The sequence below is a fragment of the Cryptotermes secundus genome, unplaced genomic scaffold, assembly GCF_002891405.2.
Source record: "Cryptotermes secundus unplaced genomic scaffold, Csec_1.0 scaffold595, whole genome shotgun sequence".
NCBI lineage: Eukaryota > Metazoa > Arthropoda > Insecta > Blattodea > Kalotermitidae > Cryptotermes > Cryptotermes secundus.
Window position 1 is genome coordinate 766,565 of NW_019745088.1, and position 22,393 is coordinate 788,957.

Genomic DNA, 22,393 nt, shown 5'->3' on the forward strand with positions numbered 1-22,393 from the left:
TTTCCCATTGATTTCCATGTTATATGGATTTCTACACAAATAAAGCCACATTTTTCCCCATCAGAAATAACAGTTTACGTGCAGTTTAGATATATTGCTTGCAATTCAACGTCATGGCCTCTTTTGAAACATCTTAAGTGAGGGCAAGACACAGTAACAGGAACCGTGGTGTTGGCCATCACTCTACATTAGTGCCATCTGTGTGGGCTAGCCAGTGAACAGCTGCATATATATAGAAAGAATATGTATGTCACCAAGCCTTAGCACATGTATCATCTTACTAACTTAAAATTAATCCTGTCTTAAAAATAATTTTTGCTGAATTTTTTGTTTTGCATTTTGTATTTAAAAAATTAATATTTGCCCAAAATTGCTGTAAGAGCAGATTTAGGGCCAAGTGTTATTTGGTATCCATAAGGGCGAAATTTTTAACAAGTATATCTCTAAAGTGGAGGTGCGCTGTACTGTGAAATTTTTATTCAGAACGTCAGTGGGCAAAATACCCGAACTGTCAGGTTTACTATATGGGTCTTTAAATGAGTTTTATGCGATTGCTGCAAAAGAACTTCAAGAAATGAATAATCCATTAATATGAACTGATGTCAGAGGTACCTCAAAGCAGAAGTGTTCTCCATTATAGTCCAGTGACTTGTAGGTTTACTTACCCCTTAGACTGCTGGTTGACCAGATAAAATATGACATTTTCTGTCCATTGATATGATATTTTTATAGCCATGCATGATGATTCTGAACTTTAAGAAAACCTAATACAATAAGTGAAACTCTGATGTATGTCGTAAATGTTTGAGATTAGTCATTTAAATTTGGGTGCTCAATTCTGTATACTGCAAGAATAATTCTTTATATTTTGTAATAAGTATTTAAGTAGAGAATTATCATATCTGTTTCAGTTGAAATGATCACATTAATGTTGACTCATGGAATAGGATGATGTATAGAGAATATTTATAACTTTAATCAGGAATAGAATAAAATTTTGACAAATTGTTGATTAATGTATCTTTTCTTAATCCTAGAATTGCCAGCTTTAAATTGTACAGTGCCAAGCATCTCTTCTTGTATGGGTAAATAATATATAAAAACTTCATAAGAATTAAAATTGGGGATGGGGATTCCAATTATGTCCTTCACAATGTAGTTCATACTAAATGCCACCAGATGTCACATGCATTCGGAATGTGTCTATATTTTTGTAAAGGTAGCCTCCTTGGAGGTAAATTATCAGGGTCGTGAAGCTGACTGCTGACTTAAAACTAGTGCTGAGGTCAAGAAAGGTGGAGTTGTACCTCCACTCCCCAGTATGTCTTCATGGCATAGTGCTTAACTGATTAGGCATGGGGTCAGCTTTGCCTTTAAAAGTCAGCATTTATATCCCATGGCAGTTACACAACGTTAAGTATGTGCGTTGCAAGACTAGATAGAGGAACATGAAGCATCGAGGCCTGTACATACAACAGTGTAATATGAATAAATAATAAATAGACATCGGTGCAATTCATTCAGTAAATGGTCACTTAGAGCTGTTTGAAGTGATGGAAGTGTATAATTAACATTTCAGAACCAAGAACTGAGACTTGAGGTACTCACGGAGATGATGAATGTTATGATTATGGTCTTCTGGGATCTGACATGGTGTAGTTTGGTAGATATCTGGAATATTATGCCATGTAGTCTGGTAGAGAGTTACCAGGGCCATTAATGATGTCAGACTACACAGCATCTCCCCCTCCCCACAATTTTTAGAAAACAATCAAAATTAAAAAAAAAAAATATGCCAAATATTAACACCAAGGATTAAAACGATGTTTTAAAAATATTATTACTTGTGGAGTGATCAGTAGAAGTAATCTTAAATAACATAAACATTTTATAAGAAAGATTTTTGGCTTCCCAGGAAAATTTCCTGCCAGTGCCCATGCTGAAGACCATAATTTCAGCAGTACTGATGTTGCCACAGTAAGGTATATAATTCAGTCTGTTGTTTATGAGCCCAAGATTGGCTCCAGTGGGACATTGTAGCCACTAGACGAAAGCTTGCTGCTCAGATGTAATGAGGGGATAAGAATATGGGTATGAAGACTACTGTCTTCTGGGGTGTGATGAGGCATAGTTTGGTAAATGGATACTTGTCTGAGGAGAACATGTGTCTCCATCTATAAGGTAGACACTACCCTGAAAATGAAGGCAATATGTTCATCTAAAGCAGGGGTCTCCAAGCTTTTCAAACCGCAGGCCACATCAGGTAATTCAGCACTTTCAACGGGCCGGATAAAATGAGAAATTAATAACTCTAGGTATATAGTTTTATTGAAAGCACAGAATTTCATAAACTAAATACAAAGTACACGAGAATAAATTAACATATATTAATGACAATAGACAGCAGCAAATGCTCATATTTTCATCACAAATTATAATAAAACAATTAATGTGAATGATGGAACTCTTTTTGCATTCTTAAAATCTGATTAAATTGAGGTTCAAATTTTGAAATGCTAATCTCAAGCAGTGACTTTAAATGTTCATTGGATAAATTTGCCCTGTATTTCGACTTGATGTACTTCGTCTGGGAAAAAGTTTGTTCACACAGATATGCCGTCCGAAAAATGGAGATAAATTTACAAGCAAATTTCTTTAAATTTGGAAATTGCTCAGTGTTCAGAAATTTATAAAATTCAATCAAATTTCCTTCCTTATATTTGTCTTTAATATGATAATTTTCCTGAAGTTCACTAATTTCCATTTGAATTTGACATGGGACATCTGCAGCATCACAGTCGAACAGATTTTGAAACAATCTAATTTCCTGAGCACTGGAATCCAAATCAGCAAATCGCTTCCGAAATTGTTCTTTCAAACTTGAAATTACTAAATTTTCAAACGAAGGAAATTCTGCTTCACCCTTTTTATGCAACTCTGCACTGTATAGCATATGAACAAAGTTACAATTTTTCACTTGGCTTTCCAGAAGTATCAACTGCTCTGAATGCCTTGATAAGTGCAAATAAATCACAGACTAAGTTATTTTCACCCTGCAACTTTAAATTCAAATGGTTCATATGGTTCACCAGATCAACAAAAAATGCTAATTTCCAAAGCCACTCGGTATCTGATAAAAGTGGTTCGTGATGGATTTTTTTTTTTGGTAAGAAATATATCAATTTCATTCCTGAGCTGAAAGAAGCGCAAAAGAACCTTTCCACAGCTAAGCCATCGAACTGCAATATAATATGTCAGGTCACTAAGCTCGGAATCACATTTACCAGTACTCATTGGAACATTAGTTCAGTTGGCGCATTTCTGCACAATTCTTTCGCGGGCTGGATAAAATCATGTCGCGGGCTGTAGTTTGGAGACCTTTGGTCTAAAGTATTGATAACCACCTACCAGACTGCACCATGTCACGTTGCAAAACCTTATGGTGATTGTATTTACAACTGTGAAACCCTCAGAATTCGTGCAGTATGGTCACTTTGATTAAGTAATGTGTACTTTTTTATAATAAATAATATCAGTTCAGTTCTGACATGAAATTTCTTTGTTAAAACTTTGTAATTTTTCAGGTTTTTAGTTATAATCCCACACCCTCCACCCCCACCCCATTTCTAATGCTCTTTTCACAATTACTCAGTGGGCCTTTTTGAAATTATAAAAAACTTAAGTTCTGAATCATTGCCATATTTTGAATTCATCATGATTTGCTGGAAATATATTAACCCTTTAAAGACTGAGTTTTTTCTGAATTATATAAAAATTCAGTTTGTACATCACAGGAAAAACATTACATCTCCACTGCAAAAATAACCGATTAATGTTGTTAGCCAAATAATCACTGTTTATTGTGAGAACCAGTCAAAACACACAAATATACTCTGTGGGTAGAATGAACAGATTTAGTACATTAAAGCAGGTGGTACATATAGTAACCAGTAAAGAGGAGAATGTGTGGAACTTGGCCTTTTTTTTTTCAGTAGGTGAATGAATAAGTCCATCTCTCCCCAGTTTATTAATTCCTAAATGATATATGTTTTTACGGAGGCATGGAAAACGTTTCTTAGTAATTTTTTGACCAATAATTTCAATTTCCTAGTCTCTTAAAACAGGGCAAATTAAATCTAGGGTGCAGTGTTAACTGGTATGTCATAATTCAGTGGCATAGTTCATTGTAATGGGAACAGTATGTTGGATTCAGCTATATGAAATAAACATATTTGTTTTTTATATTCTACCTTTCGACTTTGAGGTTTTCGATGCATAAAGAGAATCCACATTCATAATCTGTTCCTATTTTCTGTAACAGAGAGTTTAGAATATAATGAACGACATTTATGATATTTGCTATTGGGAATGTGAATTTATCAGAATATACATAAACTTCTAGTGGATATACTCACAAAAGCTATTACTTAATTACTCATGGAGCTGAGCCCTTCTTGAGGAGCTGCCAATTCTGCAGCTACTCAAGAATTTCCCAGAATTTTATGGAACCGGAAGGTCCACTACTGTGTTCACAAGAGCCCTCCACTGGTCCCTGTCCTGAGCCAGATCTATCCAATCCACACAAGCTATTATCAGAAAAAAATATTTTGTTTAAAATTATGGTCATCTGGGTTCTGACCCTGAGGGTGGAGGCAGCATGTTCCTCTGAAACGATTATGAGTGGTCTCACAGTAAAGTCTGTGAACTCGTTGTGGTAAAACTGCTACATACATCACTGCTGAATATCACTGTGGTCGCCTTCAAAGTACTCGCCTTGGGAAGCTATGCACCTAGACCACCCTTAACAGTTTTTGAACTTATTTTGTGGAATGGCCTTCAGAACTGCTGCCAAATTACACCTGATGTCATCAATGTTATCAAAATGCCTTCCTTTCAATATTTCCTTTATCATTGTGAACAGTCATTGTGGGTTAGAGCTGGTGAATAAGGAGAGTGTTCCAGCACAGTTATTTGTTTATTAGCTAAAAACTCTCACAACTTTTGAAGTTGGCATTATACTTTTCTTTCATATTACAGTAATATTCAGTGAATGGAATTAGTAATGTTTTTGAATATAATTCACAGAGGTTGTGTATGTTAAACAGTTGTCTGCTTGTGGAACCTCATATGGTACAGTAACACTGTAACATGAATAACATGCTTGTATATTTTTATAATATATACCTTGTGTACAGGAATTCGAAAATATATTAGCAAAAAGAACATGTTTTATTCTTTCAACCTTCTCCTAAGTGTTTTCCAGTCCTGTTGATGAATAGACCCTCTCTTTATTTTCCGTCGGTTTTTGTATTGTTTATTAGGTTTTTAGTAGCCTGTTACATGGATCAGTTTAGTGCTGGCAACTCCAGTCATAATTATTTATTAGTAAAATTAAATAATGTAGTACAGGGAAACCTAGTCTTACTGAACATCAGAGCTATGTATGTAATTTTCTGATATACAGCATTGAGTAGTGTGGTAGCATGTAGACCCCTTGCTAAGTAATGACTTGGTAAACAACACCCACTGCTAGGCAACAGATTCCCAATAAGCAGCAACTGAACTACAACAACGAGGATCAGTGTTTTCTGTGTTATAGTGCTGAGTGTTATAGGCCAGACAAGGATGGAGTTTAGTCAGTTGTGAGACATTCGCCAGCTGGTAAGGATGTAAGCAGAGGACATTGTTAGGATCTGTTACCAGGAAATGGCTAGCAAAAATAAACTGAGAAGACTTAATATGTGTTGTAATGAACTTCAGAGTGTGTGAATTAGTGATAGAACCATCATAATGAATGGGCCGTGTCATAGCTCAAGCAGTTAGTTTCTGGCTTCCCACTGCGGCACCCCGCGTTCGATCCCGGGTCTGGTCAAGTGGGATTTGTGGTGGACAAAGTGGCGCTGGTGCACGTTTTCTCTCAGTATTTCAGTTTCCCCTGCCAATCTTCATTCCACCAATTGTTCCACAGTCACCCTCACCTATCATCTGGGGCTGGTACAATAGGCCACAAGTGGCCGCAGTACAAGGGACTTACTCCCACCCCACTAGCAATAAAAAAATCATAATAAATCAAATTACAATCCAAAGCCCATCTATAGTCACTCATACACGTGATAGTATGATAATTACCGGAAGATGAATTGGAAACAATGTGGAAGGAAGAATGTGCCAGGATGGTTCTGGCTGAGATACTGACTGGTCACCTGCTTTACCACTTGAGCCTGCTTGCTACAGACACATACACGTACATAATGTGTAACATTAAAGGGTTTATGATCTGTATTAACCAATATAAGCACTGTAATGTATTCAGCTGGGAGGAAATGGCAGCATTGTTCATAATTGTAGATCCCCGAATTTGATACATAAATCTCCATGCTATATTCTAGTCATTTTAGCATATTGGTGAGCTTCAATGAGCTGCATTACTTCAGAGGGTGTTGATAGTCAACTTTCAGGGCAGTGAAAAATCGCCAGTTAACTTATCAGGTTACAGGTACAATATGTCATAACAGATTTTAATCATAATTTTTATTTGAATTTGAAGATTGCTGTCTTCTGGGATGTGATGTGATTTATGCTGATAGTTCATATAGTTCATGAGCAGTGTTTTGGAGGAAATTGCTGTGTCCATCTTAAGGACAGAAGATTCATGTTGCTGCCCTTAAGATGAGGGCTGTGTGTTCCACTGAAATATTGGTAACAATCTACCAGACTAGTACACAATGTCATCCCAGAAGAGCAATGTTCATAGTCACTGTCATGAGAACAGCAAGACTTGTGTAGGTTTCTGATATATTGGGTTTTTGGACTTTATCCATCGTCCTGGTTTTTAAGATAACTAATAAAAACACGACGTTTCGGAAACTGGATCTGTTTCCATCCTCAGGTGAAGGATGGAAACAGATCCAGTTTCCGAAGCGTCGTGTTTTTATTAGTTATCTTAAAAACGAGGACGATGGTTAAAGTCCAAAAACCCAATATATCAGTGTGTTATACACCATCGTCAGAATCCTATAGTAACTACTTGTGTAGGTTTGTTGAGCAAAGTCCTCTATTGCACCAGTTCAGTTTAATAGCACTGTTGATGTCATTTATTTCACTCACTTGCAGGAATCTTAGTTGCTCAATGCAGGAGGGCCGCACCCTGGTGGCTGAATCACTAAGTGACATCAAGAAGCGTTATGAAGATACATCCCTTGTCATTTTCAAGGTACTTTTATATTAGACTAGCAGTCTGTTATTTTTATTTTAAACAAATGTGAATGCATATGATGCATAGACACTATATGCTGAACCAGACAAGTACAGTCCACACCCATCCACACTACATATATAGGATTTATTGTTTATTATCAGCATCCATGTCACAGGCCAAGGTATTGTTCATAAGACCATGAGTTCATTGTGCAGAGTCTTCCTTGAAGAGTTCATATTTTTTGTGTCATTCATGAAATTCTTTGTTTTTATGGAAGTCATCACTGTGGTTATGAAAGCCACCAGTAGATTCTGTCCTGGGCCATTTAAACTTGTTCACATCTTCCTCAGCTGCATCTTAATGTTATCCTTACATCTGTGTCCACTTCCATCAAGTGGTGTCTCCCCCTGAGATGCCACAGCAGTGACCATCTACCAGACTGCATGGTATCACATCCCAGAAAACAGTAATCTTTATCCTAACAGTATTTAATGCAAATTAGAAACCATGAAATTTCATTTGCCATGACTCTTGTTCCTTTGTTTTTCTGTGGTCTGAAGGTCATAAAATCCTTCTTTATAAAATGCAGTCTGTTTCAGTGTGTTTTAGTCAATGTTAACCTTTCAGAAACATATGATATCATAGATACGTGTAATACGGAATGAAGATGAATTGCTGAATTAATACTCTCTAATAAATGGTGTGCATGGTGTAAGAACATTTTGGAAGAACTTCTTCTTGTCCTTATCATCAGGGAAGATGGAGGCAACAGGTTCACCTGAAATGTTGGTACCAATATACCAAACTACATCTTCCATACAAATGGAAACAACATTGTAGTTGCATCTTATGCTGGGATTACATTCTAAACCAAAAATCACATATAGTCAGATTTACCCTTGAAAATCCCATAAATTGCCCATTAAGTACATGTTTTTGTACAGAGTACATATATTAGTAAAATGTGCAGTAATTTTGTTTTTAATTGCTTAAAAATAGAATAAGGTTAGAAATTTTACCCTGATTCTAGAGGCAGGAGTTTGTTCAGAATATTACTACTTTTCTACTAGACTACACATCTCATTCATGAAGACAGTAATTTTAATTGCAGCTTCTGTTTGAAATTTGAGGTTATCTTTGCACTGAGTATGAAGTTCTGTCTCTTGGGACGTAACACCTTGTAGTCTGGTAGAAATGTACAAGACTATACAGTGTCATGTCCCAGAAGACAGTGGTCATTCATTCATTCATTCATTCATTCATTTATTCATTTCCTTTATTTTCCATATATCTATACAGGCAAAAAACCTAAGATGTGGAAATAGTCCCTTTGATAATAGATGTATACATGTAATAAATTACATAAGTCACACAACTAAAATAATAACAATAATAATAATAATAATAATACACACACTAGTCAAGTAACATAGGCAATAGAAAAAAAAAACAAAAACAAGAAGCTTATTACAATTGTGATTACTAAACATAATTTTAAAAGTGCATTACTATAAAAACTTAGAATTAATAAAATTTCACTCAGATTACCCAAATAGTTAAATGCTTTCTTTATTTCATTTTCCCATAAATCAAAAAATGTTGATACAGGACTCATCATATACATACATACATACACATCCTCCACTTTCCATAAACATCTATACAGGGAACAGACCCAGGATGCGAAAATAGTCATCAAACACATACACAAAGTAACACAAACCACACAACCAAGATCACCCACATTAACTGTCTAACACATACAACAATATGAGGCAAAAAGATAATATCCTGATTAACAGACATAAGTCACTAGTAACCACAATACAACCCCTCACATCTCCCATACTAACTATATTAAAATGTGACATTAAGCATTCAAATTTATGTACATTTGTAATTAAAATACTCATTTAATGCATAAAAAGAGTTAGCATGTAAAAATCTTTTTAGGGCACATTCAAAGGATTTCTGGTTATTAGATAATTGTTTCAGCTCTTTAGGCAGATGATTGAAGATTTTTATACCAGAATAATATGCACCCTTTTGAACTTTAGTAAGAGAAGTACTCGGGGGAAATAGGTTAACATTCTGTCTGGTACCAATATTATGAACCTCCGTATTTCTTGTAAACAAATGCATGTTATTTATAGTGTGTTGCATTAAGGAATATATGTATTGCGAACACAAAGGCAGAATTTTCATTTCCTTGAAAGAGTCTCTACATGAATCTCTTTTCTTTAATCCCAACTTTATAAAACTTTCTTTTGGATCATAAAAAGTCTTGTCATGTATGAAGAACGGCCCCAGAAGATAATTCCACATGTCATCACAGAATGTGATTATTTACATTTATATTATATTATAATAATTATTTATTTATATATAAGTTTTATATAATTACATATTATGATTTATATTACAGAGAAACAATTAATATACATAGCTGTAACAGTTTATGAGTGACAGATAAAGGTTTGGTACACTGATTTTCTCAAACAGCAAATAAATTCAGGTTGGAAGGACTGGTGTTTTTTAACAAACTATCTGATTAATATTGTGTGTAGTATTAAAATTAGCTGTAGGGAGTTAAATTGAATGAAGTGAACTAGATGTGATATGATGGCTGTCTTGGGGTGATGAATGTATGCATTTTACAAAAATTGAAGTTCATTTGAAAGCCACAGTAGCATAAATGTCTACAAGGTGATAAGAGAATTACAATGAATTTCATAGGACGTAGTCTGCTCTTTTTGGATGTATATTTTACTAGCTGTACCCGGCCACATGTTGCTGTGGCTCAGTCTAACGAAATATTTCAGTTCAAACGCAGATCCATCGATACAGCTCAATCCCACCGCCAATTGCACTGAAAAATAAGGAAAACAGTTAAGAAAACGAAATGAAAAACAATGAAAAATAAACTATACTCACTAAATGAACTCTATGGTAAATGACACAGCCCAATTCCAACGCAATGTCACACTAAATAATTAAATCCAAATGAAAAGAAATCGAAACTGTTTATATTCAGCGGTAGCTATCCCAAGACTGACTCCTTCGGCGGTTACTTCCAGACTTTCTTTTGTATCCCTCGGCATCTGCCCTGAGACATTCTCAAGTCTGGCTGCACGTTGCTCTGCTGCTTCCTCAGCACGTATTTGAGCCATTCTTTGTCTCAATCGCTCGTTCGCTGATGCCCGTTCTTCCCCAGTTTGATTTGCAATTACTTGATGCCTTGCTTCCGCTCCGCGAGTATGACGACCTAAGTTTGATCTTCCATGAGGCATTATTTGGATGAACTAAAGCAGATCGGTTGCACTGAAGAAGAAGAAGAAAGAAAGTTATAACAAAAACATATAAAATTGCAAAACATTAAAAAAGGAAAGAACACAAACTGGAAAGCAAAGAAAAAAAAAATACTAACGAAATATTTCAATTCAAACGCAGATCAATCGACACAGCTCAATCCCACTGCCAACTGCACTGAAGAATAAGGAGAACAGTTAAGAAAACGAAATGAAAAACAATGAACAATAAAGCTGGACTATTTATACCTCGGCGGATGCTATACAATTAGCCTTCTGTTGTCTATCACCGGGGAAACGCTGCCAGAGTCGAATCCAAAACTCTGAGTGCAAACTCAGGATCTCTGCTGTGATTTCACTCGGAATCTCTTGTGATACTTGTGACCTCGTGATACTCGAGACACTCGTGATACTGAACAGTTGCCAGAGCTACACTCTCTCATACATATAGCCAGCGTTCGGACGGGGTAGGGAATACCTTATCGAATAGTTAGTTTCATCTGTTGCTTAGGAAATGCTAGCACAGAACACCTTGTAGAAGTGTTTGGTTTCATCCGTTGTTACACAACGGAACCTCTTATCCTCTCATCTCCAGGGAAACGCGTTTGTTGTTTCGGCAATCCCTATGCAACGGCCCACTGTTATTGCATTTCCATGGAAGTATACTTTCTGGTTTCACCCATTGTTACGCAATGGAACCTCTTATCCTTTAATCTCCAGGGAAACGTGTTTGTTGTTTTGGCAATTCCTATGCAACTGTTATTGCGTTTCCATGGAAGTATACTTTCCAGATTCATGCGTGGCCGGGTACAGCTAGTAGATATATAAAAACACGCGCGCATTGGAATGCAACGTTGTATCAAAATTTTGAAGCAATCGGTGAAGAACTTTCGGAGATTTTCAAGGGCTAACAAACGAACATTTACATTTTTATTTATATAGATATATCCAGTGTTTTGGGAGTTGATTCTGTTTCCATCTTGAGGTCATTTGTGGCAGTAGCTGGGTGGAAACCCAGAGCCCTCTGATCATTAAATTTTTACTCACTGTTCATCCCTAACATAATTCTTCTTGGTAACTATTTTACATATTTGTGGTGCACTTTATGTGTTGTTAGTGTATGTATCAACTAAAGCCATTACCTGATTGCCAGGAACAACAGCAAAATAAACACCTTACAAACTTCCTGACATTTGGCACAAGTCGTCGAAGTTATGAATACAGTAACAATGGCAACAGTTCAGTCATAGTTCGCAAGCCAGACGAATCACTACTTTCTGACCAGAAACTCATCGAGTCCCAAGTATGTGTGCTCCTGTGATATGTTTTGGTGATGGGTTAGTGTACATTTCACAGATACAAATATTTGTACAAGCAATCTGTCTAGTGACGGTGATGGTGGTGTTGGTGGTGGTGGTGGTGGTGATTGTGGTGAAAAAATATGTTGGGTTGGAGAATGGTTCTGTAAATGGATAATACGGGAGTGGCATGTATAATGAACATAACATGAATGGAAGACATAAGAATAATGTAAGTGGCATTGAGAGATTTCCTGTTTACTTTACTCAGGAGTCCATTGTTTGTTGGGTACATGGTTTATACAGTAATGAAATGAACTCATCATCATTAAGGGTTTTATTTGAAGTAACTATGATTTATGTGACATTTGAAGTTTTCACAGTTGTGAGAGTGAATATTGCTTTTTCCGATATATGATGCTGTGTAGTCCCGTACAGAGGTATCAACATTTCAGCGGAACCTTCTGCCTCCATCTGCAGGGTACTCTGAAATATGACACCTTTCTGCCAGACTGCATGATATCCCAGAAGATAGTAAAGTAAGATAAAGTTGTCCCTGTGCTTAATTAATTAAGCATTGCACCATAAAGATATGTGGAGGGAGTAGAGGTATAGATCCACACATTCTTAACCACAGCACTAGTGAGAGGTTAGTGGTGAGCTTCATGCCCCATCTGCTTGACACCTTTGAAAACAGCCCCCAGTACACTTTCTCCAGGAGGCTGGGTAGGCCCTAGAGCTGGTCTGAATGCTGTGGAAAAGAGAAAAAACTCTTTCTCATGCTGAGATTTGAGTCCCAGTTCCTTGGTCATCTAGCCCATACCTTAGTTACTACACCGGCTGATAACAGAAGATATTAACCTTCATAAATGTGATATGTATTTTGAGTTCCTGATTAAATAATATCTGGTGCAGAATGTATGCTGTGACTCGCATGTTCTGAGTTTGGTATTTCATTATATTTTGCCTCATTTGAGCCTGTTAAAGATAAAGGCTGAGTTTTTAGTCATTTCCCAGTATTTTTAGTGTGAATGAGTGAAGCAGTGGTTGCCTTGCATTGATGCTGAACTGATCCCCTTGTATTAATTGAGGTATTTAAATGCTAATGTTCATTAAAGTGAGTTCATGCAGAAACAAATTCAGTTGTTTCATTAGGTAAACAGTATTCAGAGACAGAAAGAACAGCTTTAGACTTGACATTTCCTCGAACAGGACTATAATTACAGGCTGAGAACATAAGAATTGTAAATTTCTACAAACAGAATTTCTATGGAAAATCAATGCCACAATTTCAAATGTACAAACCTGGGTCTCAGCCTTTGCACATTATTGATGTACCTGAAGGGATTGTGAACTGCTTTAATATTTTTGTACTTCAGAAGGCTGTGACTATGCCCGTGATTAACTTGGCAGTAAAATTATGTCAAGAATTCATTCCCTGTTACATCTTCTATTAGTAGTATGTTAATATGAATGCTGCCTTCATAAAAATGTTATGTAAAGACATCACACATTGTGCCTGTAAATGTATGAACTCTGGTGCTGTCTAGTAGTTGATATATTAAAGCTTAGAGCTTACTACACATGCATGTGCACACACAAAATCTGCTATAATGTGTAAAAATTCGTCATTTTGCCCATACAGTGTATTTTACCAGTTCTGTATGATTATCATAAAACACTGATTATTTCCATAAAGAGTACTGACTGATTGGTCTTCATGATTATAATACAGTGTGTTTGTGTGACATAGGAACTGGATTTTTAAAATATTATTTAGATTAATTTCAGGCTTCAGAGTGTTAAGTGATATGCTTTATAGTTTAGCAGCATTGCAGTTATATACTTTATGTCATGCTGTATAAATGGGTCTAGTCATTTTGTGAGGTACCTGCTGGATAATTTGTTGATTATTGAATGTTACCTCATATTTATACAGGTTTTGTGAATTTTATCTTTCATGCTGTTGTAATAATAAATAAATTAAAGTTCTTTCAAGATCCCTGAATGTGGTAATCATTTTATTGACTGGGCTTTTTTTTTATAATATGGGGGTGTTTAATATTGTACTTATTTCCTGTTGTGTGTCCAAGATATGTCAGATATTAGACACTTTTTTCATCTTGGTATGACACCCTGTAGTGTGATAGGTGGTTTCCCGTGTTTCAGACCATCTGTGGCATCCATCCTGAAGATAAAGGTAACATGTTTCCCCAAAGCATTGGTAACCACCTACCAAACTACAGGGTTCCATAAACAAGGCGACTACAATCCTACTGATTCATTTACCAGTCATACTTTTGTTTTTTATGAATATGAAGAAAAAATATATGTGATCAAAATACCTTATGTGAAATTTAGATATGTATGGTGGTAACTCTGTAGGATGCTAAAAGGTATTCCATGTGGAATATGATGCAGCATGTTCTGTTAGAAGTTTATTAGTGTTTCAGAGGAATGCTATTTCCTCCATCTTTATAGCCACAAAATGAGCAGGTTCTTGTTGTATGTATGCTTATCCAAAACATCAGTAAACTTCTACCAGACTACATGGAGTCATATCCCAGACAACAGTCCCCTTCAAATGAATCTTAAAATAATATTAATCATAAGAAGTTCAGAAAAGTATAACGTCATGTGTGTGTGTGTGTGATTATAGACAGGTTTTTGGATTATATATTGGATTTATTGACCACTTATACACACATCTCAGAACTATGAGCAGTTAGAGCACCACCACTAATCTCCACAATTCACAACTCACCACGGCACCCACTAAGCATTTCCAGCCTGCTGTGTCTTCACCAGCCATTTCCTGGTAATGGCTTCTAACAATGGAGATTCTTCAGCTTCTACACTCAAGTCCTCTCTGAATGGCAGTTCCCTTCTAACTGTCCCTTTTCTTCACAGCCTCCCATACAGAACTGACTTGACTGCCCCAGTTGTCATTTTTATAACTCCTCAGCATGAACCGCCTAGACAACACTGTTCATTCTCATATGCTAACCGTTTCTGTGGGAATGTGTTTGCATCAGCCAGCATTAAGTTAGATAACTCCATTTGTTAAGAATCCACTGCCCTAGCAACGGATGTCATTTCATGACAGTTACCCAGTAACAGGTCTACATGCTACAATATCAACACCCGTAACACATTTTATATTCAGAATGAAATGTGGGCGACACCAAAGAAAAATTTGTCATCACACCTGCCAAAATGAAATTCCTCAACTGGACGTGGTGGCATAGGGATACTGACTTCTGTCCTATGGGTCTTAGATTTGAGACCATCTGGATACAGCAAAGAAAATTCCACATCCCATCCCTCCTCTCTTTGAAGTCTAAAACTTGTGAACTTTAAGAATACTGGGCCATAACCATGGTTCAGGTTACATATAGGGCCTAGGCCCTCTGATAATAATCATCATCTTTTCATCAGAGGTAGCAGAGTCTATCTCACTTGTGCCCTTCTTTGAAATGGAATCTTTTACCTCTTCCAAAAGGGGCAGAGGCAAAGAAAGCTGAACTGGAACCATCAACATTAACAGCATAATTCATGATGCCATGCATGTATTATTTTTTCAGAAAATTTGTGCAGTATTGCGAAATTGATGTAGTGTTGAAAACATTTACTAACTACATCTTGTTTGGTAAAACCATAACATTTACATAATTTATTTTTCTCTTTGATAGGTATAACTGATTCATTGACTGTGAAATTTGATATGATTATATGGCTATAAGCCTATGTGTAAACTTTGTAAGAAATATATTTCTATGTGTTGAGGTAATGTAAAACTGTAACCACAGAACTTCACAGGAAGAGATCACCGAGGAAGATGTGAGGTTGTAATGATGGTAAATATCAAGATTATGTTCTACTGAGATTCATGGTTTGGTAGGTATGTGTCAGTGTTTCAGAGGAACCTGCTGCCTCCTCCATCATATTCCTCCACAACATATACCCTGAAGATGGAGGCAGCAGATTCCTCCATAACACTGACACATATCTGCAGAACCACTTGTCTTTTCATTGCAGAAGACTGAAATCTTGACAGGTCATTAAATTACACAAATTACACACCGATTAATTTTTAATTTTCAACAACTTTTCAGCGTGGATGGATGTATGTAAAGGAAGGAAAGTGTCACTTATCTTCCATGATTTCTTTTGATCATTCCACATGTCATTTTATTTTTATGGTTTTGTGTGAGACGCTTAACATTTGGGAGCTTATATCTCAAACGATCATATAGCATTTCCCTGTGTATTAACGTGTACCTTTAGCTTCACCAGTGATTAAAACAGATGGAAATTTTCAATCATAGGTATTGATGAAAGAAACATCAGTGTGATAATAAATATTCTGTTCACCATGAATCCAAGTGAATGTGAGATGACTATACACAGTTTACCTGGCAATGTCAAGATAAACACATGGTGTAAACTTAATCCATCTGGGGAATTGCCAGATTCACGTGTTGGACACACTGGCCTTTATAACAAAACAGACCATAAGGTAAGTCGAACAATAGAATGGTACACATATAGAAATAGGAGAATCTCGGTAATACAAAACAAATGTCTAATGAAGTTAGTGTCAAAGCTCACCACAAAGCACAATTCTGAGTTTCACCAAATATCTAATAAATTTTGTTTACAATTTTAACCCTTTCTGGTCAAATGTAATTGCACTGTGGCTGTCAGCTGACCCATCTAAATGCCACTGGGCTATATAATTTCAACTGCTATTATTAACTCTGTTAAATTTTAGCAACCTCATAAAAACCTAATACCGAGCGCACCAAATGACTAGAACAGCCAAAAATGTGAATGGCGCATCCAGTGCACCAAATGGCTAATAATGTTATTAGCACATCATCACAGCATTCTGTCCTTTAGCCCTAGATGTTTAAGTGCCCACTAGGTCATCTTACATGCATAAGGAAATGAATCCATATACGAGGGGGGACCCAAAAATAACCGGAAAAGACCTGTTGTGCACGCATGCTTTGTAGTTACGAGTTGTGCTGCTAGGTGGTGTTAGCTGGGTGTCTCCCGCGACTGTTAGTGAGCTGGCGTCAGTCTGAGTTAAGTGGTTTGTCTGTGGTGCTCTGTTGTGTGCGTTCCTGTTTCAACCCTTTGGCGATTAGTGAGATGGCTGACCAGAAGGAACAATTCTTTTAAGAAATTCTGGATCGTTCTGCACTTCACTCTTCAAGCCGCGGCCAACATTCACGCGGTTTTCTCTTTGGTCATCTCCGAGCAAGCGAGGAACAAATTTTGCAGACACCCGTCTCATGTGCAAACCTTCGGTTAAAATTCGCTGGACCGTGCTCCATGAGATGTTCGTTTCCTCAGAAAGTTGGTCAATGGTCTTTCGACGATCTTCATCAATTGCACGTTTGATTTTGGCAATGTTTTCATCATTTCTTCCTGTCGAAGGACGCCCGGGGCGTGGCATGTCTTCTGTTGACATGTTGCCAGATTTGAAACGGGAAAACCACTCGTAGACCTGTGATTTCCCCAAAGCATCATCATTAAAGGCTTGCCGAAGCATCCCAACAGTCTCGGCTGCAGTTTTCCCTAACAGAAAGCAAAATTTCACACACACTCTTTGTTCCTTCTGGTCGGCCATCTCACTAATCGCCAAAGGGTTGAAACAGGAACACACACAACAGAGCACCACAGACAAACCACTTAACTCAGACTGACGCCAGCTCAGTAACAGTCACGGGAGACCCCCAGCTAACACTACCTAGCAGCACAACTCGTAACTACAAAGCATGCATGTGCAACAGGTCGTTTCCGGTTATTTTTGGGTCCCCCTTCATATGTACCAAGCAGGGGCTTCACATACTCAGAATCCAGTCATATTTAACAGCGTTACCATAACATCCAATATTAAAAAAAATCAAAATGGAGGTTTCAAGAACTCTTCTAAATAAGCATTTTTAATGAAACTGATGACAGACTATTGTTAGATGTACTGGGTTTTCGGACTTTGTCCATCGTCCAGATTCTAAATAACTAAAAAAAACCCAATGTTTCGGAAACTGGATCTGTTTCCGTCCTGAGGACAGAGTCCGAAAACCCAGTATCTCTGTGTGTTATACACCATCATCAGAATCCTATAGTATCTATTGTTAGATGTACCTACTGGCACATGTAGTACTACCTACAACCAACACCTGCAATACTCTATTGGCATACTGTTACCATAATCTCATACATCATTATGACATTATTGTATAAAAAGATATGTAAGTTAGTAGTTTCTGTAACTGCTTCTTTTGAATTCATCATTCACTAATCATCCTGCCATTTGACACTATAGTGTGAGGTATGGACTCTGTGATTTCAGTCTGCAAGCGAACTCTACCGACCGAGCGACCGCCGCTTGTCAGTGAAGTTAGTGGACAGTGTTGTTAAATTGATTTATTAATTTGGAAAATCATTTGATAACAGTTAATGAATATTTTCTGGCAAGTCCAAAGTTTTGTGGTAAAGCTATGCTATTGAACTCACACATGTACTGAACATTTTCCATTGCCCCATTTTGGTTAAAGGATCATGGTTTGGAAGCATGCCTTGCTTCCGTTATCAGGTGAAAGTATGAAGCCTACTAGGCCGCGCCATAGTTCAAGCGGTTAGTCGCTGGCTTCCCACCACGGCAACCTGGGGTCAAACCCAGGTCTGGTCAAGTGGGATTTGTGGTGGACAAAGTGCCACTAGGGTAGGTTTTCTCTGAGTACTTTCCCCTGCCAATCTTCATTCCACCAAATTTTCCATCATAATCACCTGGGGCAGGTACAGTAGGTCAATCAGTGGTCGCCATGCCGAGTGGACCCCACTGGACTCCACCCCCCACTATGCGAAATGAAGCCTCCTATGTTGGGTCCATTAGATGGAACATAGATTAGCTTCATTTAATGGACTCAACAGAGCAGGTTGCATACTTTCAGTGGAGGCAGATACATCTTCGAAATGTTGTGTTCCTTAGTAAAATCAGATTATGCAAAGTACCCAGTATATGTGTTAGTAAAAGTAGTATGTGAATTTATTCTTCCCTTAATTTCTTAATGAACCTCATTTGTTGCTGTCATTATTATTTGCAGATATAGTTTTGAAGATTTTCATATGATTTACTGCTTGGCGTGTATGAATGCATATATTTGTCAGATAAGAATTGTCTTTCAGGCCAGGAACTGTATCCGCAATCTAATTTTAGTTTTTCCTTAAAAGGTGATCATTATTGGTGGTGCAACACCTCATTCTTTATATAATGAGGTTTGGATTCTTAACTTGCAAAATTTAACATGCAGTCAGCTTGAGGTCTTAGGCGAGTTTGAGGCTCGCTATGAACACTGTGCCTTCTTTCCAATAAAAGTAGTCAGTTCTGAAGCTAGACAAGATGTAGCTAAAACAACAGAGACAGAGAAAACATATGATTATTCAGGACTGTGGATATTTGCTGGCGCCAATACTGAAGAAAATAAAAATGACTTATGGGAGCTGAACTTTGAGAGTCAGCAGTGGATCCAGTTGTCACAGACTGGAGAAATCCCATCACCACGGACATATCACACAACTTCTGCATGTAAGTATAATCCAGTTATTCTGATCTGATTTTACACAAAGTATGTATTGAAAACACTGTTCAGTAATTCATTAATGAATGACGCCAATAACAAAATTCAGAAGATCAGCATCAATATCATCAAAGTCTGCCATTTAGCATCTTAGCTACTTTCATCTACCATTCATCCTCACAGCCTATCTCCCAGAGATCTTTCATAATATTATCCTCCCATCTGTGCCTGTTCATTCCATTTTACCAATTTGCAAGATATTTCTTCACCAAAATTTTGTGCATATTTCTTGTCTTTCACACTGTGTGTCCAACCTCTTATAACTGTCTTTATTTATAGAACTGGTATCCAACCACTAGAAAAGTGTTAGTTTAAAGTTGGCAACTCTGCACAGAAATCCCCATTTAACTTTTCTTTGGGGGACCAGTGGATTTGATCACCAAACTGAGGAAAATCTTAAATGGGAGTAATTTAACTTTGAAATTATTGTTCCAATGAAGTTCAACATTAAATGAGAAAAAGAAACTTAATGGTGATGCACAAAATGGAGGTTCCACTGTATTTGAATCTTATTTGGATTCCAGAAGCAACATACTTTTTTCTTTTTTTTCATGTAAGGGGCTAATGTAGATCAATCAATACAGTTAATAAGCTATTGGCTGGATGACTGAGGAATCATGGTTATATTCCAGCAGGGCAAGAGATTTTTCTCTCAGCCACATCTTGGTCTATTCTAGGGTACAGCCAGCCTTCTGTCCAATGGATACTGTGGGTGAAGTGGTCAGTGGTCAGGACTCAAGCTGACCACTCACCTCCACTTAGTGTGAAGATAAAGGATTCATGGAGCTTATATTTCCATTCTGCTATACACCTTCATGGTGTGATGCTTAATTAAGTGGAGGAACATCTATAATTTTTATTTCTTTAGAATGATGTCATACTTCAACATAATTTTGCACTGTAGTATAATATTAATAAAATACTTGGTGCTTGGTAAGAAGGGTTTAAGTGAAACATAATTTATATTGACTTGAGCCTTTTAGCTGAGCACTAGTGTTTGTGGGGTCCACCCTGACTCCTATCTAATGGGTATCAGGTGCTCTTTCCCCAGGGTAAAGCAGCTGGGGTGTGAAGCTGACCGCTCACCTCCATGAAGTGACAAGGCCAAGAATGGTGGAGCTTACCTCCACTCCCCCATGCAGCTTAATGGCATAGTGCTTAGTTAATTAAGAATGGGGGCGACTTTTCTTTAACTGACCAATGACATATATTTTTCAGTCACACACCACAATCGTTTATTGTTAGCTAACTTTGGATAATTATGTAGTTAAAATAATGTGTATAAGATCTAAAAGTGTGTGACAGTGTTGCATTAGTACAAATATTATGTTTTTGAACATTAACCATTGTCCTGTCTTTATCTAAAAGCTCTGTCCTGTTTATTTTTCAAAATGGTGTGTTGATGGAAGTGTTGCTGATGGATAATGTCCAAAAACATAATATTTGAACTAAATAATGTGTGTTTAATGTATTCATTTTGCAGTTCTGGGTGATAAATTTGTCATATTTAGTGGGGGAGCCAAGGGAGTAGAAGCAGTAACCGATAGTCAGACTTACCAGCTAGATATGCTTACCAGGGAATGGAGTATCTTTCCTACTAAGGGACAGCCACCTATATCTCGACAAGGTCACGTTCTTGTTGCTGTTGATGATAAGGTATAAATCTTGATGTTTAAGTGACATGCGAGTTCATCTTGCATTGTACCTATGTTTTAAACTACTCCACTGATATTAATCGTCCCAAGATATTAAGTCTTCCCATAATACTGCTGACTGTCATTCAGAAGGGATGAAGACCATCCTGGACTTGTGCATTGTTCTGAACCAATAAGTTTTAGTCAAGCAAGTTGGTTCAAGCAGTAATGCTTCTCGCTTTAATTCAGGTGGTGCCTGATTCAAAAACCTGCCAAGACACTGTCCCGATTGAGGGTCTTCATGATTTTTGTCAGTCCCTCAAGGCAAATGCAAAGAGTACCTTAAATTATGCCTTTTCTGCTACCTCCCATATCCTTTCCATTTCATTATTCACTGTAATTCAGTCATCTGACACCATACAGTCTGATCTGGTGGCTTCGTTAAATAAATTACTGGTAATTTTTTCAGGATTATCAAGTGTTCCAAATTTTAAATTTTTATTAATCAGTATATATAAATCCCTAATGCATGCTAGTCTCTTGTTATGTATGTTAGTAAGCAGTTATGAATATGAGCAGAAAATGGCAGCAAGGAATGACCGTGAAAACTATGTGAGAGTCTGTATTACAGTGTCCACCTCTGTCAGAAAATATTTAATAGCATGTATCTAGAGTGCAACACCATTGATTATTCTGTCAAGTTTAGTATCATAATAAAATGTAGCTAAATGGCACTCCAGAATTTTTCTTAGTTGTTGAGGTTATGTATTTTACCTGAAGTTTGTTTTAAATGCAAAATATATTTTGTATGCACCAAAGTTATTTTCTCAGTAGATACTGAGATACTGATATGGGGTGCTCCCATTGAAAGAAGAGAACAGAAATGGGTATCCTACACATATAATGGAAGCTACACAAGAAGAATTACGAAACTATTTAAAAATATGAACGTAAGAATAGCTTTTAAAGTAAATCATACATTAGGCAAAATACTAAACCACAAACAAAACATAAATTCTTACGAACAAAGTGGCATATACAAGTTGACTTGCCAGGAGTGCCAACAAGTGTATATAGGTCAAACAGGCAGAAAATTAGTAACACGCTATAATGAACATATAAGAAGTATAAGATTCAATAAAAATGACTCCGCCTATGCTCAACATATCCTAAATAGACAACATCAATACGGCCCAATTTCGCAAGTCATGGAACTGATCGAAGTAGCAAAGAAAGGTAAATTAATGAATATAAAGGAAGAATACCAAATTTACCGCCACTATAAGGATAATAAATTAATAGA

The 22,393-nt window shown here is 37.0% G+C and overlaps 1 protein-coding gene across 2 annotated transcripts in view; it reads left to right on the top strand.

The window, feature by feature from the left end:
- The window catches only part of LOC111874918 (rab9 effector protein with kelch motifs), a 45,599-nt gene that overhangs the window by 16,551 nt on the left and 6,655 nt on the right, over window positions 1–22,393 (top strand). Inside the window, exons 2-6 of one of the 2 annotated variants that reach the window (XM_023870793.2) lie at window positions 7,114–7,213; window positions 11,660–11,809; window positions 16,133–16,323; window positions 19,050–19,404; window positions 20,940–21,112. In XM_023870793.2, the coding sequence (XP_023726561.1) occupies window positions 16,180–16,323; window positions 19,050–19,404; window positions 20,940–21,112 (672 nt within the window). In that variant the 5' untranslated portion in view covers window positions 7,114–7,213; window positions 11,660–11,809; window positions 16,133–16,179. The remainder of the gene's footprint in view (window positions 1–7,113; window positions 7,214–11,659; window positions 11,810–16,132; window positions 16,324–19,049; window positions 19,405–20,939; window positions 21,113–22,393) is intronic. The other variant, XM_023870792.2, reaches the window with a different exon arrangement.